The sequence below is a fragment of the Ailuropoda melanoleuca genome, chromosome 7 (genome assembly GCF_002007445.2).
Source record: "Ailuropoda melanoleuca isolate Jingjing chromosome 7, ASM200744v2, whole genome shotgun sequence".
Classification (NCBI taxonomy): Eukaryota; Metazoa; Chordata; class Mammalia; order Carnivora; family Ursidae; genus Ailuropoda; species Ailuropoda melanoleuca.
Window position 1 is genome coordinate 8,926,965 of NC_048224.1, and position 27,077 is coordinate 8,954,041.

General features: G+C 38.6%; 1 protein-coding gene and 1 pseudogene across 8 annotated transcripts in view; one reads left to right on the forward strand and one right to left on the reverse strand.

Annotated features, from left to right (window-relative positions):
• Positions 1–27,077, forward strand: part of CCDC171 (coiled-coil domain containing 171) — a 303,540-nt gene that overhangs the window by 5,600 nt on the left and 270,863 nt on the right. For all 8 annotated transcript variants that reach the window (XM_034663934.1, XM_034663935.1, XM_034663937.1 and 5 more), the window contains 3 exons: positions 3,115–3,274; positions 13,228–13,363; positions 22,227–22,401. In XM_034663934.1, the coding sequence (XP_034519825.1) occupies positions 3,231–3,274; positions 13,228–13,363; positions 22,227–22,401 (355 nt within the window). In that variant the 5' untranslated portion in view covers positions 3,115–3,230. The remainder of the gene's footprint in view (positions 1–3,114; positions 3,275–13,227; positions 13,364–22,226; positions 22,402–27,077) is intronic.
• On the reverse strand, positions 10,053–10,148 carry LOC117803172 (annotated as a pseudogene).

Genomic DNA, 27,077 nt, shown 5'->3' on the forward strand with positions numbered 1-27,077 from the left:
GGGTTCAAATTTACCATCCTGAGATCAAGAGTCACATGCTCTTCAGACTGAGTCAGCCAGGCGCACTCCGTATTAGTTTTCTATTGGTGTGTAACAAGTTACCACAAACTTAGTGGCTTAAAACAGTGCCTATTTATTATCTCTTAGGTCAGGAGTCTGGGCACAGCTTAAGTGGGTCCTTTGTTCAGAATTCACTGGGCTGCAGTCAAGGTGCTGGCTGGGCTGTGTTCTCATCTGGAGGTTTGGTTGGAAAGAATCTACTTCCCAGCTCATTTAGATTGTTGGCAGAATTTGTGTCCTATTGGCCTCTGTATGACTGAGGCATTTGCTTCTTACTGGCTGTGGATAGAGGCTGCCTGCTGTTCCAGTTATGTAGCCCTCCCTGTAGGTGGTTCACAGCATGGCATTTCACTTCTTCACGGCCAGCAGGAGACTGTCATTTTAAAACAGAGTCTTATATAACATAATGTAATCATGGGAGCCACATATCATCATCCCTTTGCCATATTCTGTTGGTTAGAAGCAAGTCACAGGTTCTGCCCACAGAAAAGGGAAGGATATTAGACAAGAGAGAAACACCAGTGGGGGCTGAGATTGTGGGGACCATCTGCCTACTACATTATCTGTATCGATGATCTGGAAATTGACGAAACTTGTTCCTGAGCTATGGAAGACACTTTTCTCTCTAGAAGACTATCCACATTTGAAGATATTGGATACCAAAATGATGCACCAAAAAAATAATGATTCTCTTCAATTTAGCTTTATTGAAATAACTTTATTAAAATTTAGTAAACTACCTCTTCCCACACTTCTCTGCCCAAAATAAAACCAAAACAAAACACAACAGACATTATTAAAGTCCTGTCTATGTAAATTCTTTTCCCGTGGGTGAGAGGTTCTGTTTGTGCCTGTTGTGACACATATGCATACATGTGTGTGTTTAATCGTTTTCATAGAAATAGAAACATTTTACATGTATGCTTTTGAGCCTTGGACTTTACTCTTAAGTGTAGAAGAGTCCATTCTGTCTTGAGTTTTAACTCTTTAACTTCCATTGTGAAGGCAGTTTCTCCAGAGTCTGACATTTGGGAGTATGGTGGTAAGATGAAAAGATTTTGGTGCTCAGTATCAGAAGAGCTTGGTTGAGTACTTAGTATCCTCCATTTAGTAGCTGACTGGCAGGATTTTTCCCTCTATTTTGGTAAAAACTCCATCTTCTTTGTTCTGGGTCAAAGTATTCTAGTATCAGCTAACTCACTGACTGTTTTAAAGATCTGTTGGTGTCTGTAGGAATCGTTACTCAGTTCTTAGCACCTTGGTTTTGTCTCCATCTTGGTTCACTTATTTGAGTTCCTTTTCTTTCAGTGAAATCTCTGAGGGTTTATTAGGAGCAGGGAAAGAGAGCTAGCTTTTTTTTTTTTTTTTGTCTTCTAGGTATCCCCGTACACTGACAATTCCACTAAATAATTCTTTTGATACATCTTTCCCCTAGACCAAGTCACCTTAAATATCACTTACTCCCTTCCTTTATCAGGGACTATTATATTTTCCCAGAGGGTTTGTATTCAGTAATAGAAACTTAAAGTGATGGAGCACTGTATAATTCTGTATATATTATTTAAATCTCAAATATATGAGATCGATGTAATTACCCCTTCTTATGGTTGAGGAAACAGGCTCAGAGAGTGTAAGTGACTTGCCCATGGCCACGTGCTGGGAGGATAATTAAAGGCATCCTAACTCAGATCTCTCTGAGTCCAAAGCTCATGGTCTGTCTTAGGCTATTGGACTTCTACCAGGGATACCAAGAGATACTTTTGAGATCTTGATATTTGTGTCTGTCTGAACTTAATCACTGTTATCTCTGTTTAAAATATTTACCTAGAGATTCCTTCACACACACACTATGTATATATATACACATATATATGTATATACATGTGTATATACTTAAGCAACTTACTTTAAATGGTTAGCTTTGTATAATTTGGAGTTATTTCCCATAGAAGAGGGTTCTAGACAGGCCAGTGTAAGTGTCAAATACTCTCCTCTTTCCTTATTCCTCCCTGATCTTTAAGAGAAGGACTTTGAAAATTACCATGAGATCATTTGTGGGGAGTACTTTGGTCTCTTTGATTAAAAATATGCATTAAAAATATGTCATTTATGGAAAAGTCTTTAGGGACTTAAAAATGTCGCTGGATTTCACTTTCTTTCAAACTGCATTCTGTTCTCCAGAAATAGGCTCTACATTCCTTTTCTAGTTCAAGAGTAATTTGTCGCTGTTTTATTAAGATCATTTTTTCTTGGGATGTCTGAGTGGCTCAGTTAGCTAAGCATCTGCCTTCAGGCTCAGGTCATGATCCTGGGGTCCTGGGATTGAGGCTTACGTGGGGCTCCCTGCTCAGCGGGGAGTCTGCCTCCATCTGCCTCTGCCCCTCTCCCACCTTGTGCTGTCTCTCTGTCAAAGAAAATCTTTAAAAAATATTTTTTTCTCTTCATTTGAGAAATTAAAATCTAATAGAACTTTGTTCTTATAAGAAGGAATATCTTTTTAACATTTTGTCATTTTTGCTTCTAATCTTTTTTTAAAAGAAATCAGGGACACATGGGTGGCTCAGTTGGTTAAGTGGCTGACTTCGTCTCAGGTGGTGATCCCAGGGTCCTGGAACCAAGCCCGGTATTGGGTTCATGGCTCAGCGGGAGCCTGCTTCTCTCTGTACTTCAGCCTGCTGCTCTCCCTGCTTGTGCTCTCTCTTTGTGTGTCAAATAAAAAAAAAAAAAGGAACATAATAGTTTTTAAATGTTTTCACGTTTGTTATAAAATAATTTTAAAAATACAAGTAAGGGGTGCCTGGGGCTCAGTCAGTTAAGTGTCTGTTTTTGGGTCAGGTCATGATCCCAGGGCCCTGGGAATGAGCCCCAAGTTGGCCTCCCTGCTCAGTGAGGAGTCTGCTTCTCCTTCTCCCTCTCCTTGCTCATGCTCTCTCTCTCAAATAAAATAAAATAAAATAAAATAAAAATACAAATAAGTTGAAGAAAAAGACAAAAACCACTCATAGTCTCAGGACTCATATATAACCACTGTTATGTTGTTTACTATTTTAACAGACTTCAGCCCATCTAACCAGTAAGCCACAGACATCTCAGACAGGTGTAATCCTCAATAACGAAGTACACCATTCAGAAACAGCGGGCTGTTTTCAAAGAGCTGGAAGAGACTTACCATGAGTTTAAACACTTCAAGTAATTCCCCTGGTGACACCCAAAGGTAAGCTGTCAGTCTCTTCCTTTAGTTGGGGAGTGCTTTTGGGTTGCAGGCCGCAGGGAAAAGTCAGTGTTTGGGGGTGCTGACTGTAAGGATTCTCGGCTAAGGGAGGCCCACTAAGCGAGGCCTGCTAAGGGAGGCCGAAGCTTCATGTGCCTGGAGGAGTGGGTGTGATCTTCACAGCAGTGGGACTGGGATGTGCGACCACATGCTGCAGTCTCTGCTCCTTTGTGAACTCGTCCACAAAAGTCCGTGTGTGTCCTTTCTCCTGCCCTTCGAGAACTGCTCATTCTTTTCTCCTTCTCAAGTATCTTCTTCTCATGGTTTTGCTCATCCCCATTTCTGTGTGGTCATTACTTTGCCCTAATCTCCGTGGCTCTAGTTGCTCTGACTTCGCACCCCAGCCGTGGTTCATGACTTGTCTTGAGGCATTCTTCGGGTTTTAGCTCCTGTTCCAACTGCTTTTACTTGGAGTTTATATTCCAAGAACTGCCGTTGCTTCTCTTTTTTGTATCCTTGATATCTACCTTTTGGTGAGGGGCTGGCTTCTGGCTGATGCGCCTCTGATGTGAAAGATAGAACACTCTGAGTCTAGAATATAAAACAGAGCCATTTCGGAGAGCACAACCCAAAGCGTAGTTTACAAAGAACTAAGTACAGAAATTGAAAGTAAGTGTTTAGAAACTTTTTTTTTTTTTTTAAAGATTTTATGTATTTATTTGACACAGAGAGAGACAGCCAGTGAGAGAGGGAACACAGGCAGGGGGAGTGGGAGAGGAAGAAGCAGGCTCCCAGCAGAGGAGCCTGATGTGGGGCTCGATCCCAGGACTCTGGGATCACGCCCTGAGCTGAAGGCAGACGCTTAATGACTGAGCCACCCAGGCGCCCCTAGAAACTTTTATAATCACATAGCAGAGTGATTTTCTGTTCGTTAAATCTAGTAATAAAACACTTGTGGTTGTGTTTTACCTCTTTTAAAAATTTCTTGTTAAAAGAATTTCTTGTTTAGTCATTTTAAAGATAGTTATTTTAGTCATTTTAAATATATTTTACAAAAGTATCATTTGTTGGGGGGAATAGTCCTTGCTCATATTTAGTTGGAGAAGAACTGATCTAGACAGCCTTTTCAGCAAGGATGTGTGGGTGGGGCAAGGACCATGACTAACATGTACTTCATCTATAAATAGGATTTGCTATAGAAACATTTTCCACCTATCTTTAGAAGCTACCTTAAATCCTTTCTGGAGAAAGGTATGAAATAAATGAACAAAATATAAACCTTTGACTTCCCTAAAAGCCATTTCACTTTTGGAGGGAACTTCTTACCACATAAATATCTGTCATGGTTTTTTTTTTAAAAAGATTTTATTTATTTATTCGTCAGAGAAAGAGCACAAGCAAGGGGAGCTGCAGGCAGAGGGAGAAGCAGTCTCCCCGCTGAGTAAGGAGCCTGAGGCAGGACTCAATCCCAGGACCCTGGGATCATGTCTGTCATGATTTTTAATAACTAAATGGCTCTTTAGAATTCTAGAATCTGGCTAAATGAAGTTAAACTTTGCTATTTACCACTAATTTACTTTCTGTTTCTATAGATTTGCCTTTTCTTTTTCTTTTCTTTTTTTTAAAGATTTTATTTATGGGGCGCCTGGGTGGCACAGTGGTTAAGCGTCTGCCTTCGGCTCAGGGCGTGATCCCGGCGTTATGGGATCGAGCCCCACATCAGGCTCCTCTGCTATGAGCCTGCTTCTTCCTCTCCCACTCCCCCTGCTTGTGTTCCCTCTCTCGCTGGCTGTCTCTCTCTCTGTCAAATAAATAAATAAAATCTTAAAAAAAAAAAAAGATTTTATTTATTTATTTGGCAGAGAGACACAGCCAGTGAGAGAGGGAACACAAACGGGGGGGGGGTGGGAGAGGAAGAAGCAGGCTCCCAGCAGAGCAGGGAGCCCGATGCGGGGCTTGATCCCAGGACCCTGGGATCACGCCCTGAGCGGAAGGTGACGCTTAACGACTGAGCCACCCAGGCGCCCCATAGATTTGCCTTTTCTGAACAATTCATACAAATGGAATCATACAGTATGTGGTCTTTTGTGTTTGGCTTCTTTCACTAGGCATGTTCTTCAGGTTTATCATGTTGTTAACAGGTATCAGTGCTGTTTCTTTTTTATTGCTGGATACTAGTCTATTGTCTGGATATAGCACCTTCTGGTTACCCACCCACCAGCTGATGGACATTAGGTTGTTTCCACTTTTTAGCTGTTCTAAATAATGCTGCTCTGAGCATTTGTGTATGAGCCTTTGTGTGGAGATGATTTCATTTCTCTTGGGTAGATTCTTAGGAGCTGCATTACTTCATTGTACAGTAAATTTAAGTTACTTTTTTAAAGAAACTGCCGGATTGTATTCTAAAGTGGCTGAAGCATTTTACATTTCCACCAGAAATATACAAGGGTTTTAGTTTCTCCACATCCTTGCCAACACTTGTTATTTTCCAATCTTTTTAAAAAATTTATTTTAATTCCAGTGTAATTAACATAGTGTGCTATATTAGTTTCAGGTGTATAATCTAGTGATTGAATTTTTTTTGATTGACTTTTTGATTACAGCCATTCTAGTGAGTGTGAAGTGTTATGTCGTAATTTTAATTTGTATTTTTCTAATGAGTAATGTTGAGCATCTTTGCATGTGATTTTTTTGCCACTTGTATATCTTAATTGCTGAAAAGCCTGTTCAGATCTTTTGCTCATTTTAAATGGTTGTCTTTTTGCTATTGAGCTTTAGGAGTTTTTTAACATGTATTTTGGATACAAGTCTTTTATCAGATATATAATTTGCACATATTATCTCCCATTTGTTGGCTTGACTTCGTTTTCTTAATAATGTCTTTTGAAGTGCAAATATTTAAAATTTTTATGAAGTCCAATTCTTTTCTCTTCTTTTTTTTTTATTTAAGATTTTATTTATTTATTTGACAGAGAGAGACAGTGAGAGAGGGAACACAAGCAAGGGGAGTGTGAGAGGGAGAAGCAGGGAGCTGAGCAGGGAGCCCGATGCAGGGCTCGATCCCAGGATCCTGGGATCATGACCTGAGCCGAAGGCAGATGCTTAATGGCTGAGCCACTCAGGCGCCCCTAATTTTTTTCTTTTCTTTTCTTTTCTTTTTTTTTTTTTAAGTGGGCTCCATGCCCAGTGTGGGGCTTGAACTCAGGACCCTGAGATCAAGAGTCACATGTTGTACCAACTGAGCCAGCCAGGTGCCCCTCCAATTCTTTTCCTTTATAGATTGTGCTTTTGGTTTCATATCTATGAAATCTTTTAAGGTCATGAAGATTTTTCTCCTATGTTTTCTTCTCGAAGTTTTATAATTTCAGTTTTTACATTTAGATCTATGCTCCGTTTAAACTTACTTTTTAAGGAAACATTTTTTTTTTAAGAGAGCGAGCATGTGTGTGGGGTTAGGGGAGGGGCAGATGGAGAGGGAGAGAGAATCTTTTTTTTTAAACGATTTATTTATTTTAGGGGCATCTGGGTGGCTCAGTCAGTTGAGTGTCTGCCTTTGGCTCAGGTCATGATCCCAGGATCCTGGGAGTGGGTCCTGCAGCTGGCTCCTTGCTCAGCAGGGAGTCTGCTTGTCCCTCTCCCTTTGCCCTTCCCCCTGCTTGTGCTCTCTCTCTCAAATAAATAAATACAAAATAAAATCTTAAAAATAATGAAGATTTATTTAGAGAGTGAGCATGTGCATAAGTGAGCATGGGGAAGGCGGGGAGGGAAAGGGCAGAGGGAGAGAATCTCAAGCAGGCTCTCTGCTGAGTGCAGAGCTCCATGCCGGGCTTAATCTCATGACCCTGAGATCATGACCTGAGCCGAAATCAAGAGTTTGATGCTTAACTGACTGAGCCACCCAGGGACCCCTTAAGTTACTTTTTGTGTATGGTGTGAGATAAAGGTCTAAATTAATGTTTTTGCATGTTTGGATATCCAGTTGTTTCAGCACCATTTGTTGATAAGACTATTTTTTCCCCACTGAATTGTCTTGACACCTTTGTTGAACATTAATGGATCAAATATATATGTTTATTTCTAGAGTTGCAGCTATGGTACATTGTTCTACATGTCTTCTTAATTTAATTCTACACTGTTTTGATTACTGTAGCTTTTTAAAAAAAAATTTATTTGAGAGAGAGAGAGAGAGCTCTTGAGAGCATGAGCAGGGGGAGGGGCAGAGGGGCAGGGAAAAGGAGAGAGAGAATCCCAAGAGGACTCTGTGCTAAGCATGGAGCCTGATGCGGGTCCCAATTCCACAACCCTGAGATCATGACCTGAGTGGAAACCAAGAGTCAGATGCTTATCCGACTGAGCCACCCAGCTGCCCTGATTACTGTAGCTTTATAATAAGTTTTGAAATTAGGAAGTGAAGGTTCTCCCATTTCTTCTTTTTCTTTTAATTTTTTTCTTTTTTTAAAAAAAAGGTTTTATTTATTTATTTGACAGAGAGACACAGCCAGCGAGAGAGGGAACACAAGCAGGGGGAGTGGGAAAGGAAGCAGCAGGCTCCCAGCAGAGCAGGGAGCCCCATGTGGGGCTCTATCCCAGGACTCTGAGATCACGCTTTGAGCCGAAGGCAGACGCTTAATGACTGAACCACCCAGGTGCCCCCCAGTTCTTCTTTTTCAAGATTATTTTGGATATTCTGATTCTTCTGCTTTTCCATGTAAATTTTAGGATCAGCTTGTCAATTTCTGCAAAAAATCCTGCTGAGATTATGGTAGGGATAATGTTGAATCTGTAGCTCAACTTGGAGATAATTGTCACCTTGATAATATTGACTCTTCCAATACTTGAATATGAATGTGGAATGTCTTTTCATTTATTTAGGTCTTTAATTTCTTTCTACAATAATTTGTACTTTTCCTAAATATATATATTTTTGATGCTATTGTAAATGGAATTATTTTCTAAATTTCACTTTTGGATTATTCGTTGTTAGTATACAGAAACGTAACTGATTTTTGTATATTGATCTTACATTCTGTGGCCTTGCTAAAATTGTTTTTTTTGGTTCCAGTGTTTTTGTTTCTTAATGAATTTCTTAAGATATTCTTATAAGATCATGTCCTTTGCAATTAAGGATAGTTTTATTTCTTTTTCTTTTTTTAAAAGATTTTATTTATTTATGTGACAGAGAGACAGCCAGTGAGAGAGGGAACACAGCAGGGGAGTGGGAGAGGAAGAAGCAGGCTCCCAGCTGAGAAGCCCGATGTGGGACTCGATCCCAGAACGCCGGGATCACGCCCTGAGCCGAAGGCAGACGCTTAACGACTGTACTACCCAGGCGCCCCAAGGATGGTTTTATTTCTGGGGTGCTTGGCTGGCTCAGTTGGTAGAGGACAGGGTGGTGAGTTTAAGCCCCATGTTGGGCATAGAGCTTACTTTAAAAAAAAAAAAAGGATAGTTTTATTTCTTTTCTTCTAATATATATGCCCTGCCTCCTTGCTTTCCTTCTTCCTTCCTCCCTCCCTTCCTTCCTTCCTTCCTTCCTTCCTTCTACTGTCTAGAACCTCCAATACATCTCAAATAGAAGTGGACATGTTTGTTTTGTTCCCAGTCTTAGGGGCATCTTTTGGTCTTTCACCATTAAGTATGCCAGCTGTAGGTTTTTTTCACAGATGCTTTTTACCAGATTGAGTAAATTTCCTTGTATTCCAAGTTTGTGGCATTTTTAAAAAATTACGAATAGGTGTTGAATTTTGTCAAATGCTTTTTCTGTATTTATTGAGATGATTATAAAATTTTTATGTTTTAATAAAATGGTATATTACATCACTTGATTTTCAGACATTAAATCAATTTTCTATTTTTGGGATAAATCCCACTTTTGGTCATGTTGTGTAATCCTTTTAAGATGTTGCTGGATTTGGTTTGCTAATGTTTTGTTGAGGATTTTTGTATTTCTGTTCACGAGGGATATTGGTCTGTAGTTTTCCTTTCTTGTGATAGCTGACTCTCTTTGATCTTAGGTAATCTGGGTTAATAGAATGCTCTGGGAAGTGTTTCTACCTCCTCTAAAATGAGGATTGATATTATTTCTTTTTAAAATGTTCAGTAGAGTTTATTAGGGAAGCCATCTGGACTTGAGCTTTCTTTGTGTTTAGATTTTTAAAATTATTAATTCAATATCTTTAACTGTTATGGGTCTATTCAGATTTTGTTTCTTTTGGGGTTAGTTTTGATAATGTCAGTTTTTCTAGGAATTTGTCCATTTGATCTACATTGTCCAACTTGTTGGCATATAGTTGTTCATAGTGTTATAATATTCCTTCTAGGTTGGTAGTGTCATTCCCTCTGTCATTCTTTATTTTTATAATTTGAATCTTTTCTTTTTTTTTTTTTTGTCAATCTAGCAACAAGTTTAGCAAGTTTGTTGATCTTTTTAAAGAACCAGATTTTGGTTTCACTGATTCTCTGTGTTGTTTTATTTTAGTCTTATTTAAAAAAAAAATTAAAGTTACCTAAGTATGTTATTTAAAGAATCCCCTGGTTCTACAAGGCTTACTCACTGCTGTTAGGAAAAATAGCAGTACTAATTTGCTTGTGACAGATCACCCTCTTGATCTCTAGAAGCAATCATTCTCAACTCTCTGAGATGATTTTTATTTTAAAAAATCATTTTTAATTTATTTAAAATTTTGTATTTTTTTGTATTGAAATATAGTTGACACACAATGATACATTAATTTCAGTACAAGATAGTGATTCAACAAGTCTGTGTTATGCTCTGCTCATGGAAAGTGTAGCTGCCATCTGTCACTATACTTGTGCAGGGGCCAAGCTCATCTCTGTATTGTTCCAATTTTAGTATATGTGCTGCCAAAGCCAGCACTGTCACCATATTCTGAAATGATTTTTAGAATCTAAAGCTTTAAAAAATTTTTTTAATATTGCTGTTTGGTTTTTCAGGTTTAGCCGTTACCTACTGACTGCCCACTTTACAAAAGATCGAAATTTATTTTTCATTCATGCTTGCCTCCTTTTACTGTCCTCTCTATATTTAGTTTTCCATGTTTACATTGTTATAATTTTGAAAACTTTCCAGTTGAGCCATGTAGTAGTATTTAGTAACATTTTTTTTGTCTTGTACATTGTTTCCTTTGGATTTGATAATTGTTTCATTGATTGCTTAGTTTGCCTAATTTCTATGAATTTATCAAGAATTCAGCTTCATGACTTCAGAGGGGAGGGGGTGGGGGAATGGGATAGACTGGTGATGGGTAGTAAGGAGGGCTTGTATTGCATGGTGCACTGGGTGTTATACGCAACTAATGAAGCATCAAACTTTACATCGGAATCTGGGGATGTACTGTATGGTGATTAACATAATATAATAAAAAAAAAAGAATTCAGCTTCATACTCCAACCAAGTGGCATAAATCTCTCAATATGTTCAGATAGTCAAAGTATTCTGGGGTTATCCTTGATTGTAATTCCAGTAGAGTTAGCCTACAGTGTTATATTAGTTTCAGATGTACAATAGAGTGAGTCAGCAATTCTATACATTACTTGTGTTCTTTTTTTTTTTTTTTTAAAGATTTTATTTATTTTTTCAACAGAGATAGAGACAGCCAGCGAGAGAGGGAACACAAGCAGGGGGAGAGGGAGAGGAAGGAGCAGGCTCATAGCAGAGGAGCCTGATGTGGGGCTCGATCCCATAACGCCGGGATCACGCCCTGAGCTGAAGGCAGACGCTTAACCACTGTGCCACCCAGGCGCCCCCATTACTTGTATTCTTAATCCCCTTCACCGATTTCACCCATCCCCCTGAAACATTCTGTTGTCTTCTGTTTGCATCCTCTTCAGGAAGTCGCTCCTGGAGGCTTTGGCCAGTCCAGTAGTCCATCTGGGATGAATTGCCCTTTAGGTGCTGTGCTTTTGCCACAGCGGCACAATTGTCACCTGCTGCTCCTTTCTTCACTACCCTGGAAATCGCGTTGCTGTTTTGTCTGTCTTGAACACCCTACTTTTGGGATCCCATGTCTTTCTCTTTCACCATTTAGGTCCTCTTGAGAAAGTTAATGGGAGGTAAATGTTTTGGTGTCTTGTAGGTCTGAAATAGTCTTTCTCATTCCCCTGTAACTTGTTGGGCATAAAATTCTAAATGGAAATTATTTTCCCTTGGAACTTTTTCGGGCATCCAGGAGATGGTTTTTTTTTTTTTGTTTTTTTTTTTTACCTTTACTTATTTAGCTTTTCATTCCTTTGTGTTTTGATTTCCAAGAGTTCTTTTTTTTTGTTTGTTTGTTTTGTTCTCTGAATATTTCATTTTTTATCACATGGAGTTTTTGTTTTATGGATGTTATTTCTTCTCTTATTTTTCTGAAGGTATTTTTTCTCCTCTTTTTAAAATTCCCCTTTCCCTGCATAATCTTTTAGGGTCTTCCCCTCTGTCCCCCAGTTTGGTCTCTGTCTTTCTAACTCTTGTTTCCTAATTTTGGTGATCCTTAGCTCACTGTTTTCATTTGAAAGTAGGGGCCTAACAAGCTGTTTGGAAGCTCTTGGTGTAAGGCTTTGTGTTTATGGCATTCTCTATAGGGTGATGTAGTGAAGGTGTCTGTTAGAGAATCCCTAATATCAGCATCTTTAGGTCTTTTTCACCTTGCTGGTTTTTACCTTCCATTCTCTTCTTGGCTGCCATTGTTCTGGCAGATGAGATGTTTTAGAAGACCAGGGCTTTCACTTATTACATAATTTCTGACTTGAGTCTCCTGTTTTTGTTATGGGGTCTTATACCATTTGTATCTGATGTCTCTAATCGACAGACCTTCTGTTTTTATCCTCTCCAGGGAACAAACCCTTGCCTAGTGTTCTGCCAGAGTGAGAGAGACGGTACCCAGTTGGGTGGTTTATAGGGTAGGGGATCTGAGGATCTCATTTCTTTGGCAGACTTTCAACCTATTATCTTGTTTTCTGCTCTACTTTTACCCCACTTTCAAGGCTGTTGTCAATTAATTGAGCTTTGGGTGTAAATCAGGTTGCTTTTCCCATTTTTGGCTTTTAAATTCAGTTCTCTTATGTAAATCAGTTACCACTCACCCACCTGGTTTCCAGCTTCTAATATTTTATTGCTATTGCTCTTCTTCTGTGCTCTTCCTGCTTTTGGATTTTTATCTCTAAATTCTCTTTGGTGATAACTTTCATTAAATTTTTAATTTGGGGGAGAGAGTGCTTTAGTCTGCTGTTTCTTTCTTCTATTTTTTTTTTAAAGGTTTGTGTATTTGTTTTAGTGAGCGAGGGAGAGCCGGGGGGGTGGGCAGAGGGAGCGAGAATCCCAAGCAGACTCTGCGCCCAGCTCATAGCCCATCCTGGGGCTTGATTTCATGATGCTGAGATCACACCTGAGGCGAAACCAAGGGTCAGAAGTTCAACCTACTGCTCCACCTAGGCGCCCCTAGTCTGCTCTTTTTAAGCCTGAATCTATATTCTGTCACTCATGCTTTTTCTTTTTGTAATATGTATTTATTACATTTGCAATAAATAAAATATAGTACATAAAAAGTAAAAAGCACTCAATTTTTTCCAAAACTATGCAGTCTGTGGGGCCCCTCGGTGGCTTAGTCATTTAAGCGCCTGCCTTCGGCTCTGGCTCCCTGCTCAGAGGGAGGGCTGCTTCTCCCTCTCCTCCCTGCTTGTGCTCTCTCTCACTATCTCTGTCTCCCTCTCGCTCAAATAAGTAAATAAAATCTTAAAAACAAAACAAAAGTACACAGCATGAAACGGTAGTTTGTTTCTGGCCATACACTACTTCGTATTTCTACCTAGCTTTTGCAATCGACATCTTTTACTAGGTTGTAAGTTTCTTTAGGGCAAAGACCATATCATGTTCCTTGTGATTTCTGAAAAATAAGTTATTAGAAATACCAGAAATAGACTTAGTGAGAATTATGTTTTATTATCTCATTTTATAGGTCGAAGAATGCCTCATCTGATGTAAAACAAATGTTTAAAAGTGAAACAGACTTGGACATTACTGCTGATCTCAGAAAGAAACTCCATCGGGCTAAGAAAGAAAAATTGGAAATAACAACTAAGCACAATGCAGAGGTAGAATTTTTTTTCTCTCAAATAATGTTAAAAGTAGAATTTGGTTATTTTTGATTTCATTTCATATTACAGACTCCACGTTTAACATCACCATGACATTCTTGAGCTTAAAAAGGAAATTATAATAAAGAAAACTTTTTTTTTTTTTAAAGATTTTTATTTTTATTTATTCGACAGAGATAGAGACAGCCAGCGAGAGAGGGAACACAAGCAGGGGGAGTGGGAGAGGAAGAAGCAGGCTCATAGCAGAGGAGCCTGATGTGGGGCTCGATCCCATAATGCCGGGATCACGCCCTGAGCCGAAGGCAGATGCTTAACCGCTGCGCCACCCAGGCGCCCCAAGAAAACTTTTTTTTTAATATAGTGGAACTGCATAGAAGTGTTAAGGAGAAGTTTAATGAATTATTATATTGTATGTTGTCTTAAATTTATTTTAATTAATGGGTTAAACTTGATAAAAAAGTAACTGATGAATGCCTTTAGTGACTACAGGATTTGTAAATTAGACATTTTTGAAATTTTAATATAGGTTCTTTATGGCTCAATCTTAAGTAGATTTGAATATGGAATTTTTAAAAAGATTTATTTATTGATTTTGGAGAAAGGGGGGGAGAGGAAGCAGGAGAGAGAGAGAGAGAGAGAATCCCCAAGCAGACTCCCCACTGAGCGGGGAGCCTGATGAGGGGCTTGATCCCAGGACCCTGAGATTATGACCTGAGCTGAGATGAAGAGTCAACCGCTCAACTGACTGAGCCACCCAGGCGCCCCTGAGTATGGAATTTTTAGTCATAGTGTAATTCATAAATTATTCTAGTTTCTTTTTGTTTTATTATATCGTCATATCTTTTATTACTATGTGTATATATGTATAAACATATATATTTCCTGGTATGTGTATATATTCCAAGGATAGTAGCTCTCTTTTCCTCTAAAATAATTCATGAATTATCTGTTTCTATCACTTCTGTCAGCTGTGTTTTTTCTTTGTTTTCTCTTTTTCCTCTGTTTAAATCTTACTCTTTACGTGCTGCTTAGGCAGCTGGGTGTGGTGGGAAGAGTATCAAGTTACACAAATCTGGACTCATTCTTGGCCCTTCCATTTACAAGATAATGTGACCTTGGGCAAGTTATTTATCTGTACATCATTGTTTTCTCACTGTGAAATGCTGGTGCCAAAGGGTTGTTGTGATAACTAAGGGAAATAAAATTTGTAAAGTGCCTGTGCTCTGTAATAGTGGCCGTAATTTATTGACGTTTAAGCATAAACAGTGTATTTTCCTTCCTTTTTTTGCTGAATTCTGATGCTGTCCTGTCAGGAAACCTTTTAAAGCCCCCCTAGGTGAAATGAATGACTTTTTTTTTGCTCTCCTATAACGTGGTGCTGTTACAGGTATTTTAGAGCCAAACATTTATTTCCTGCTTACCTGCTCTTCATTAGTCCATAAGCTTCCTGAGAGCTGAAAGCAACAACCATGCTTCGTCCCTGTATCTCTCACGGTTCTTCCTGGCACATAGTAGGTCCTCAGTGGCTATGTGTTGAATAAAAAATGACTTTTTTTTCAGATTGTCTAAGGAACAGGAGCTTCTCATTAAAATAGCAAGCAATGACTATGTGACTGTTTTATTTGTACTTTTAGTGGCAGTTGAGGTAATTTTAAAGGGTTATTGCAGTAATTGCTTTTATTGACATTGTAATATTACAGTGAATATAAAGTGATATTTGTTAAATGTATGTTAATTGTTTATAATTTCCAAAACTTATTTTTTAAAACCAAATATGCATTTTACTTGGGATTAATTGTATTGTGATAATCATTCATCTATATTCTTTCACATATATTTGCAGTTGTCATCAGAGTTATTAGACCATGCTCTCCTCTCTTGTTTGATCAAAATGTTTTGAAATATGTGTTCACATTAAAGAGATAGGAAACTATTTCAGGGAAGAATGATAATTTTCTCGCAATAGGCAGTTGTAATTGGTTCAACTGCAGTTTCATGTTACTATTCATATTGTTGCAGTCATTTGCTTCGATGATTTTACTTGTATACCAGTTTTTTAAGTCATATAATCTCTAAATATGTCAATTATAAAGCAGTGCAGGGAAGAATGAAACTATCTAAAAACTAAGGCCATATATTTGCTTTATTAGATATTTCTAATGTTAATACACATCATACTGGTGACTGGCATAAAATATCTTTAAAATCTGGGGCTGCCTGGCTTGCTCAGTCAGTAGAGCATGTGACTCTTGATCTTGGAGTTGTGAGTTCAAGCCTCACATTAGGTGTAGAGATTACTTAAAAATAGAATCTTTTTTTTTTTTTTAAAGATTTTATTTATTCATTTGGCAGAGATAGAGACAGCCAGCGAGAGAGGGAACACAAGCAGGGGGAGTGGGAGAGGAAGAAGCAGGCTCATAGCGGAGGAGCCTGATGTGGGGCTTGATCCCGTAACGCTGGGATCACGCCCTGAGCCAAAGGCAGATGCTTAACGACTGTGCCACCCAGGAGCCCCTAAAAATAAAATCTTCAAAAAATAAAATCTATGTCCATTGTTGGATGAATGGATACAGAAAATATAGTGTGTATGTACACACACACACACACACACACACACACACACGGTGGACTATTTTTCAACCATAAAAAAGAATGAAATCTTGCCATTTGCGACAACATGGATGGGCTTTGAGGGCATTATGCTAAGTGAAATAAGTCATACAGAGAAAGATAAATACAGTATGACTCATATGTGGAATCTAAAAACAAAAAATCAAAAACCAAGCTCATAGATACAGAAAACAAATTGGTGGTTGTCGGAGGTTGGGCGTAGAGGTTGGGCAAAATGGTTGAAGGGGGTCAAAAGGTATAAACTTCCAATTATAAAATAAACAAGTCATGGGGTTGTAATATACAGCATGGTGATTAGAGTTAATAATACTATATCGTGTATTTGAAAGTTGCTAAGAGAGTAGATCTTAAAAGTTCTCATCACAAGAAAAAAATTTGTAATTATGTTTGGTGATAGACTCACTGTGGTGATCATTTTGCAATATATACAAAATATGAAATCATGTTGTGCACTAGAAACTAATATAGTATGTCAGTTATATCTCAATAAAAAATAAAATAAAATAAATACATTTAAAATCTCTAGGAATTTTATTGTTGTAGGTTCTTGGATAAATTGCTTAATTTTTCTGAGCCTCAATTTTGACGGTTTTAGAAATAAATTACTTTTGAGATTTATTAGTAGGCAGAGGGTATGGAGAGAGGAGTTGCTCATAAGACTCACTGCCTCTAGATGAGACCAAGTTGTACTGATGTGGATGATTGGGATGGGACAATGCCACAGGAGTTTCAGTGTTGCAGTGGTTGTTAGAATCATTTGAACATGGTAATAGAGATGTGTGAAATAGGGCATGAGAACGTGAAGCTATTCAGATATCTCCTTGGCCCAGACAGTGATGATAGAGCAGGAAAATCTTCTAGAGAAGTGAGGATGGAAGAGGATAAAGAAGAGCAATATAACTTTCTTTAAGCCAAAAGGTACTGGAAACTTAGAACCAAGTAGTAAACTTTTTGGGCTTCAGGACCTGCAGATATTGTTTGACTGATCTAGCCAGTTCTCTTAAGAGTAGGAGTTCTTAAGCTGGAGTCCTTAGAAACAGAGACACCAAGGAATGCCTATACTTAGATGTGGAAAAATTATATTTTATGTGTATTAACCTCTAACTCATTAAGCATTTCTTTCAGTTATAAAGGCTTAACCCAGCTGGCCCTCCTTTAACAAACTGTCGTAGTATTAGCAGTACTTTCGACTTTATCATCACTAGAAATCACAGTTACACAATTCAGTTATTGTGAGTTTCAAAATATTGTTTATACCTGTCACTATCTTGAAGTTACACTGGTTGTGAGACCTGTGCATAGCGCTTGTTAATTAGTGGGTTATTCAAGAAACACATTATGGCATCACAGATTTGCTTTTATCTTACACATTTGCTTTTATACTTTGATTTTTTTTTGTGATCCTGTTTTATGCATTTAATTCCATTATTCTGAGAAGGCTTTGCCAGATTACAAGGAGGGTCATGGCGTAAAACTTGTGAAAAACCTTTCTGTGAGAGGCCGAGGGATGCTGTAGAGGACAGGAAGGAAGATACGGAGGATGCCACAGACAGTAGGGTCTAAGATAGCTGGTTGAGTGTAAAGACGTTTAAGAATGCAGGCCTGTTTTCAAAAGGAGGGAGATCCCATCTTGCTGCTGTCTTGTGTGTTGAACCCTTAAATGAGAAAACCTCATGAGCAGAGGATAGGTTTCTATCAGCTGTGTAGGTAGCTCGAGAAATCAAATATGGTCCAATCAGGAAAAAAGAGGGACATTCATAGAGGGAATTGGCTGTACAAGTGATGGAAGACCTAGGACTCCAAATAGAGAATGGTGAGGTAACAGCAGGAAGCCACCACTGCCTGTAGGCCAGAGGGCCAATGGGAAGAGATGATGACCAGAGTCCTGAAGTTGGGGCTGTTTGGGGCAGGAAGAGCCATGGTAACGGCTGTTCAGTGTTGGGATGTTAGAGGGAAGGGAGAGGGGGTTGGACCTTGAAAGAGATGCAGCTACTGTCAGAGACACTACTGGAAGTCGAGCCATTTGGCATGGAGTGCGGGAATTGTATAATAGAGTAGAGCAGATGAAAGGCGTTGGGGAATGGGTCAGAGATCAAATGTGCCCATGCTTGGCCGTCACACCTTATTATCACCCCTGTGCTTGTATGTAACCCTGTAGAGTAATATCTTGTTTCGGTGTAACATTGCAGGTTGCAACTCAAATAGCCTCTATACAAAGGTGCTCCCACCCTTGCCAAAATGGGGGACACAAAGGCTTACTTGTCATTGCATCCATCTCACAGATGATACATGTCCTCACCATCAGGTTTTTATAATTTGGTACCTCATGAATTTAACTGAAAGTCACTATTACCAGCATTCTTCATATGAGGCCAGAGGGGAGGAGCCAAAAAAAAATCACGAATATATACATAAAACAGTTATGCAAAAAGCAGCTGCAGTTCTTATTCCTAGAGATGGTCCTAAGGTTACAATGATAGAAAGGCAGGACTTGATATCTCGGAGGCTCAAGTTAGGATTCTGCTCATCAGACTTAGATCTTTTGTTTTTTTCTTGTTTGTTTTGTTAATTTAGATCAAATAATGCTTTAGAATGACTACTCTACAATGGTAGGCATTAGCTACATGTGTCTTTTGAGCACTTGAAATGTGACTAGTCTGAATTAAGATGTACTGTAAATGTAAAATACTGGATTTCAAAAACTTGGTACAAAAAATGCAAAACATTTCACTAAAAATTTTTCATACGATTACATGTTGATATAATGATAATCTTGGCTATGTTAAGTTAAATAAAAGACATTAAAATTAACTTCATGTATTTTTTACTTTTTAAAATGTTGCCACTAGAAAATTTAAAATTACACAAGACTCGTATATATTTTTTTATTAACATATAATGTATTATTTGTTTCAGGGGTGCAGGTCTGTGATTCATTAGTCTTACACAACACACAGTGCTCACCACAACACATACCCTCCCCAGTGTCCACACCCAGCCACCCCATCCCTCCCACCCCCCTCCACTCCAGGAACCCTCAGTTTGTTTCCTGAGATTAAGAGTTACGTGAGACTTGTATTATGTGTATATTGGACAGAGCTGCTTTAGAAGGCTATCACTTTAATTTCTATACCATCTACACCATAATCAGTTAGATGCCACCATAAATACCTGGGGCCAGATTGCTAGGATTACTATCATAATCCTGCTGTCCATTGTAGTTAACTGTCCTCATCTTGTTTCTAATGGTTAATTGCTACCACTTGGACTATAATCTCTGGTATATGGAGATTAGCTACCAGAGCTCTCTAAGGATGCTTGTGCTGTCCATTTCAGTGTATTCTATAGCATTTTAATTAGGAAAAGACTATCCTTTGCACTCTTGAAGAGGATGTAGTTAGGGAAAGTGGTGGTTTTGGTTTGCTCACATTAAACCACACCCATCTCCTAAGACTTCATACTATGTCAGGAAAGTACTGGCATTTGACCTTATTAAGTAGTTGTAGGCTGGTGTTGAGTTCAATTTACAGCCCCCCATCCTAGAAAATTGTTAGAACTAGCTTATTAAATCCAAACCAATCCCATATATGTTCTGCAGGTTCCTGCTACTACAAGATTAGCAAGATTTTGCTTTTTTTTTTTTTTTTTTTGCTACATAATCCGTTTTCTCCTGGTTCAGATTATGCATTTCTCCTCCTGTGGTATACTGAGATCTGAATTGATCTATGGTGTCAAAGAGTGGGGGACGTGTGCTTGCAAATCCCCTTGCAAGGCGACTGTTTCAGGCGTGCTCACTAGTAAGTCTTTAAGCAAGGGAAGTCTATCTCAGACAGGGAGGAGAAGCTGCCTTTGTTGGTAAGGGGTGTTTAGAGGGGATTTGGAAGTTTATAATTGTCAGGTTTGTCTAATTCCAAAAGCCCTCATCCCATCTCCTACCTGCCTACTTAATGCCCATCTGATACGTACTATCTTAACATTAGAAACTTGGTGAGACTCTTCATTCAACTTGTAATGTAATTCTACAGTTCCCATAATTAGGTTTTCTGTCTGGTCTTTAGCCTTGTCAGCCATGGAGCTAATAAAAGAACGAGAGATTCTTTTAAAGTCAACGTAGAAACTGTGGCTTTCTGACCGTTTTGAACCGAGATTCTAAAGCTCTGAGATGCATCATTTTGTTTTTAAGATTTTATTTATTTGAGAGAGAGAGAGAGAGAGGGGTGAGGGACAGAGGGAGAAGCAGATTCTCTGCTGAGCAGGCAGGGCTCGATCCAGGGAGATCCCGGGATCATGACCTGAGCCAAAGGCAGACGCTTAACTGACTGAGCCACCCAGGCGCCCCTATCATTTTGTTTTTGTAAGTTCTGTAACATAGTCACATTTAGCCTTCCTACCCTATAGGTCTTGAAGTAAACAAAGCTGCCCTGATGGCTAAGTGCAGTTGCTACTTCATCTCCCTAGGGCTTGTCCTCAACTGGCATTTTATTCTAAACTGCAAACAATAATTGAAATAATTGTGATCCCACTGTATGCCTGGATCATTGCAAAAGTATCTCATTTCTACCCTTGAAGAGGTCTTCATTGATTGACAAGGAGGGACTATCCAGGAGAATTTGAAGCAACAGGGAAGACAGGGATGCTGCTAAAGGTAGATCTGGAGCGGGAGAACAGCCCTGGGTTCGCTACTTCTGCCCTTATAAGTATATCACAGGTGCCTCCTATTGGCCAAACCTGAGAGGCCGGTTGTCAAGGGAGACTGGGAAATGTAATTCCTACAATACAGAGCATCGCTGTAGAAGAGTAGGGAGGGAGTCTGGGGGCACACAGGTGAATGACTGGCACACCTGGGAATGCCCAAATGTTAACAACCGTTATTCTTATAAGGGGGAGACAGTGGGCAGGGAGGGATAGAGTGATTCTGAAACAAAATGAGTTATCTTGAATATGTAATTAAGATTCTATGATTTTTTTCTGTACTATTAAAAGATATTTGTAAATTCTTATAAGCACAAGTATTTTGAGGACATTTACTTCACTAAAATTTTTTAAAAATAAAAATTACTTTTTTTTTCTTTAAATGTGGAAAAGTGTATAATTCTGCTGCACTCTACATATTAACAGCTACTTATGGTAATTTCTGATGTTGCTCTTCCGAAATTCTTTTGTCTTTTCTTATCTGATAATGGGACCATCTTTTTCTAGTCTGGTATAGTAGCTCAATGCTTTCCTACATGATGCCTTTCTAGCATTCTCTCTCATCCACCATCTCTTTCTTGACCCCCAGCAATAAATGATTTTGCTTTTCTTTGAGCTATTGTAACATTTTTACCTCTCTTATAAAACTTATCCCATATGCCTTCCTACAGCATTTCATTACTTGAGATAAGGGGCTCTGTAATGTTTGTTTTTGTATCTTTCACTACACTTGACACGTAGGAAGTGCTTAATATTATTTAGTGAATCACTGATTAGATCACAGAATTTTGGAGTGGGAATGGACTTTATAAATCATTTAGTTCTGACTCTCTGACTTATCTTCTGTCACATTACGCATGGAAGGATATTAGATAAATTAGATCTAGTTATTAAATATCTAGTTGTCTAGGTATTAGATAAATTAGATATTAATTCATTAAAATCCCTGCAAGATTGGGACTTTTATTACTTAATGCTCTGTCAGTAATGTCATAATCAAGAGAAATAATATAGACAATATTTACCAAACTATGCTATGATGCAGTTTGCTTCTTGATTCATTAAGGAATAGGAAGCGGAGAGGGGTTTTCAAGTACTTACAGTGTGCCATTTTTCGTTTCTTAGGCATTACCATTTCTGATTAAGACTTGCAATTTTTAAGGGGTGCCTGGCTGGCTCAGTTGGTAGAGCATGTGACTCTTGATCTTGGGGTCATGAGTTCAAGCCCCATGTTGGGCATAGGGCCTACTTAAAAAAAAGCAAAAACCCAAACAACTTGCAATTTCTCTTTATAAGATCATTTGGCATTTTTGTTTTTTTTTTCTCTAGTAGATTCTCTAAAATTAGAAGAGTAATGAGTGTCATTTGGTAAGGCTAGTGCTTCTTTTCCAGTCTTCTAGAAAAGTGTAAATTTATAAATTCTTATCAATATTATAGAAACATGTTTCTCTGAGACATTTAAATGTTTGGGTGCACGATCTCATAATCTTGGTGCCATATTTTAATATTGGTTCATGATCTTGAAATTTCTTTTTAGCTGGCAAGCTATGAGAGCCAGATTGCCAAGCTGCGATCTGAGGTTGAAAAAGGAGAGGCATTGCGACAAAGTCTGGAATATGACCTGGCTGTTGTTAGAAAGGAAGCTGGTCTCGGGAGACGGGCTGCTGAAGAAAGGTTAGCTGAAGCACATAGGATCCAAGAAAAACTCTGTGGTAAGACTATCCCATTTTCCCTGTGTTTAGGGTTTAAACCTTATTGTATAGCATCATTCATGTTGCGTGTGTTCACTATATAGGGTCAGAGGTAGGCCTTTGATGGACAGACTTTATTGGGTGTGTATAAAGTCTTCTAGCACTCATGTGAACATTCACCTACTTTGCATTAATTTTTTTGGTGTTGTGCATGTATGGAAAAAGGGGTTCAAAATTCTGTTAATCATTTTGTGGAGCAGTTGTTTCATGAATAATCAATCAGCAGAATCACATAGAGATTAAAAAAAAAAAAACAAAACACCAAACATTCACAGGCCCCCTGTCACATGTTTTCTTTTTTTTTTTAGATTTTATTTATTTATTTGACAGAGATAGAGACAGCCAGCGAGAGAGGGAACACAAGCAGGGGGAGTGGGAGAGGAAGAAGCAGGCTCATAGCGGAAGAGCCTGATGTGGGGCTCGATCCCAGCTGGGATCACGCCCTGAGCCGAAGGCAGATGCTTAACCGCTGTGCCACCCAGGCGCCCCCTGTCACATGTTTTCTGAATTAGAATTTCTAGCTTGAGAGAGTCTATATGTTCAAGAAGGACTGTAGGTGATTTTGTTGATTGGCTAGGTTTGGGAACCATAGGGTTAGACGGTTGTGCTTAGGAAAGTAAAATGTTATGAATTTAATCCTCAAAAGCTCTCTGTTATGTAGCATATGAGCACTTAAAAAATCTTTTTATTTAAGAATAATATATGTGGGCACCTGGGTGGCTCAGTTGGTTAAGCGTCTGCATTCGGCTCAGGTCATGATCCTGTGGTCCTGGAATCGAGTCCCCCACTGGGCTCCCTGCTTGGTGAGGAGTCTGCTTCTCCCTCTGCCTGCTGCTCTCCCTGCTTGTGCTCTCTCTGTCTGTCAAATAAGTAAATAAAATCTTTAAAAAAGTGTAATATATGTAAAGAAATGTGCCTAATGTAAGTGTATAACTCATAAGAAGCACCCCAGATCATGGAGTGGAAAGCACCCCAGAAATCGTCCACATGGATAACTACTATCCTGATTTTTAATAACAAGGATAAATTGTGCCTCTTTTTTGTACTTCATATTAAATGAATCATATAATATGTACTCTTTAATGTCTGGTTTCTTTTACTGTTGTATGAACTTGGTAGTGATGTTTAGTATTATACTGTATGACATACCACATATATTTATCAATTTATGTTAATGGGCACTTGGGGAATGTCCAGTTTTTGGTTATTAAGAATAATGTTACTATGAACATTCCTTTTTTAAAGCTTTTACTTTTAAGTAATCTCTATACCCAATGTGGGGCTCAAATGCACAACCCTGAGATCAAGAATTGCATGCTTCACTGACAAGCCAGCCAGATGCCCCCAGTGTTGCTGTGAACATTCTTGTATGCAACAGGTTTTAATTAAGAGAACGTTGAACATGAATTCAGAAGATTTAGACCTAGATTCTGGTTTTACCACTTACTTAGTGACATTTGAACCTAGGTTGTTTTAAGGATGAAGTGAAAAAAATGAAAGTTCTTAGTTAACTACATGGAGCTAAACAAGTGTTAACTTGCAGTTTTTGTAGTGGTTCTGGGCCCAAGTTGTGGCCGGCTGTCTTGGGTTATTGCCACTGGTCAGAAGTATTTTTGATTACCTCTGGCATTTAATAACCACAGCACTACTTGGAACTTATGAACATAAGAATTGAAAGGCACTAGATATACAAGTTAATGACTTCGATTTAATTATGAGGAGGTTGAAGTCCAGGGAAGATGGAAGTTATTTTCCCAAAGTCAAATGATTTCAGCAGACACTTTATAGAGGAAGATAGAATAGCCATTAATGAGATGAAAAATACTTGACCTCACTTGTCTTCAGAGAAATGCAGATTAAAACCACAGTGACTGTTTATTACGTACCATTAGGTGGTGCTAATTGGAAACACTATCAATACCAAATGTTGGTAAGAATGTAGAGCAACTAGAACTCTTCTACTTTGTAAGTGGGAGAGTAAATGGTACAACTACTTCGGGAAAAACCTGGTAATTTCTTAGAAATAAACAGTTGACAGACAACTTGTTAGATAGTCAAAAGGTTTGTGAACTGGAAGCACCAGATACCTCTGGAATTAGGAATTGAAATAGGAGTCGTAGGTAAAATAAAGAGGGTTAAATGAAAGCTCTTTGCTTTAGAGGCAATTAGGTTCTTAGATCTCCTTCCCAAGAGCCGTGTACTCTGGGATTGCTCTCACTTTCTAGTGGGAGCTGGGAGTTGGGTGGTTTAATCTCTGGAGATGATAAAATACAGGTTCTCCAGACTAGCAAAAACAGGAAGATGGCATACTCAATGCTGAATGTTGAGAAACTGTTCCTTTCGGCCTCCTTTTTCTATTGGTTTCTCCAAAAACTAGCATCCAGATTTCTATACTCCATGTGGGAGCTTAGAAGACTCTTCCGTAGATCATCTGACCAAACCAAGAGGAAAAACCTAATGATACTGATGCTGGGAGTTTCCTGATAAATGGCCCAACCAGATCCTCCTCCAGTGAAGGACTGCAGTTATCCAGCCCTATATCCTCAAGTTCAGAATCTAGGTGGTGGGTGTATGGGTGGTTACATGAGTGTGTCACCTTCACAGTTACCTTAATTGAGAGAAGACAACCAAGAATTACCAGATGCTTGGGGGAGAGCCTCTAAAATGAGAGAAAAAAAGTAATTTGGAAGAATCAGAAACTGCAGGGAAAAAAAGATTTAACAAACAAGTAGCATTAATATCTTCAGAGCTGAAAGAGAATATATTTTATCCATGATGCAAGAACCAGATGCTATAAAAAAAGGGAAAGCTCTTAGAAATTAAAAATATGAAATCAGGAATGAAAAATGTCAATAGAAGCATTGGGAGATGAAGATCAAGAAATCTCCCAGCAATGAGAGTAAAAAAGTAAAAGTGGAAAAACAGGAGATAAAAGGCAAGAAAATCTGAGGGTCAATTTGAATAATAGGTAATATTGAAAGAAGAGATAAGAGAGAAAACAGGGAGGGATAAATCATCAATGAAATGATTTAAGAAGTCATCTCAGAACTAAAGGTTATGAGTTGCCAGATTGAAAGGGTCCATTGAATATTCACTGCTATGATAAGAAATAGACCCACCTGAGGGCAAAGCATTATGCAATTTCAGAAAAATAGAGACAAAGTGAAGATCCTAAAGCTTTTCAAAGAGAAAAGGAAAGACAGGAAAGACACAAAAGAAAAATAGGCCACAATCAAAGGAACAGGAATCAAATGGCCTTAAATTTCTTGCCTGCAATCTGGGGTGCTAGACCATGGAGTAATGTCGTGTAGAGAGAGTAACTGGATTGGGGGAGACTTTTTGTGCCTTTTGTATCTTTGAATTTTGAACCTTTTGAACTCATGCTCTATTTGAAACACATTGTTTGTGTGTTTGTTTACTTATTTATTTTAGTTTCAGAGGAAGAGTTTAGTGATTCATCAGTTGCATATGACACGCAGTGCTCATCACAAATGCTCTCCTTAATGCCCATCATCCAGTTACCCCATCCCCCACCTACCCCCCTCCATGAAACCTCAGTTTGTTTCCTATAGTTAAGAGTCTCTTAACTCTCTGATTTCGTCTTATTTTATTTTTCCCTCCCTTCCCCTATGTTCCTCTGTTTTGTTTCTTAAATTCCACATATGAATGAGATCATGTGATATTTGTCTTTCTCTGACTGACTTGTTTCACTTAGCATAATACCCTCTAGGTCCATCCATGTTGCAAATGGCAATATTTCATTCTTTTGATGGCTGAGAAATATTCCATTACACACACACACACACACACACACACACACACCCCACATCGTCTTTATCCATTCTTCTGTTGATGGACATCTGGGCTCTTTCCATAGTTTGGCTATTGTGGATATTGCTGCTGTAAAGAGTGGGGTGAATGTGTCCCTTTGAATCACTACGTTTGTATCCTTTGGATAAATACCTAGTAGTGCAATTGCTGGGTCGTAGGGTAGTTCCATTTTTAACTTTTTGAGGAACCTCCATACTGTTTCCCAGAGTGGCTGTAGCAGTTTGCATTCCCACTAACAGTGTAAGAGAGTTCCCCTTTCTCTGAATCCTCACCAACATCTGTTTTTTTCCTGACTTGTTAATTTTAGCCATTCTGACTGGTGTGAGGCGGTATCTCATTGTGGTTTTAATGAACACAAATATAATTAAAAAAATACTACTAACTATGGCTTTTTTCCCCCCTGTTTTGGTTTGTTTAACCAGTGTGTGTATATATGTCCTCATTTTATCTTCATAAAGCTTAACTAGGAGGCATTTTAGTCCCACTAAGAGTTAGAGAGTCAGAGAAGTTTAATCAGGTGGTAGGTGATGTAGCCAGACCTGTAAAGTGTTTTATTGCTTCTTTTCTAGATGCTGAAATAGAGCAGCAGCCATAGTGAGTTGAGAGGTATTAGTTATTGTCGAGGTTATACTAGGATGAGAGGTGAGTTGAGTCTAACCTTGATGGAGTCAATAGCTAGAGTTCTAAGGGCTGGAACAGTGACTTCCAACCTCAATTTTGTGTAAGTGTGTCAAAACTTATTTGTTGCCAATAGTCAAATATCAAAATTTGTAATCTATTAAGTCTTTTTAAAAAGTAGCCCATAG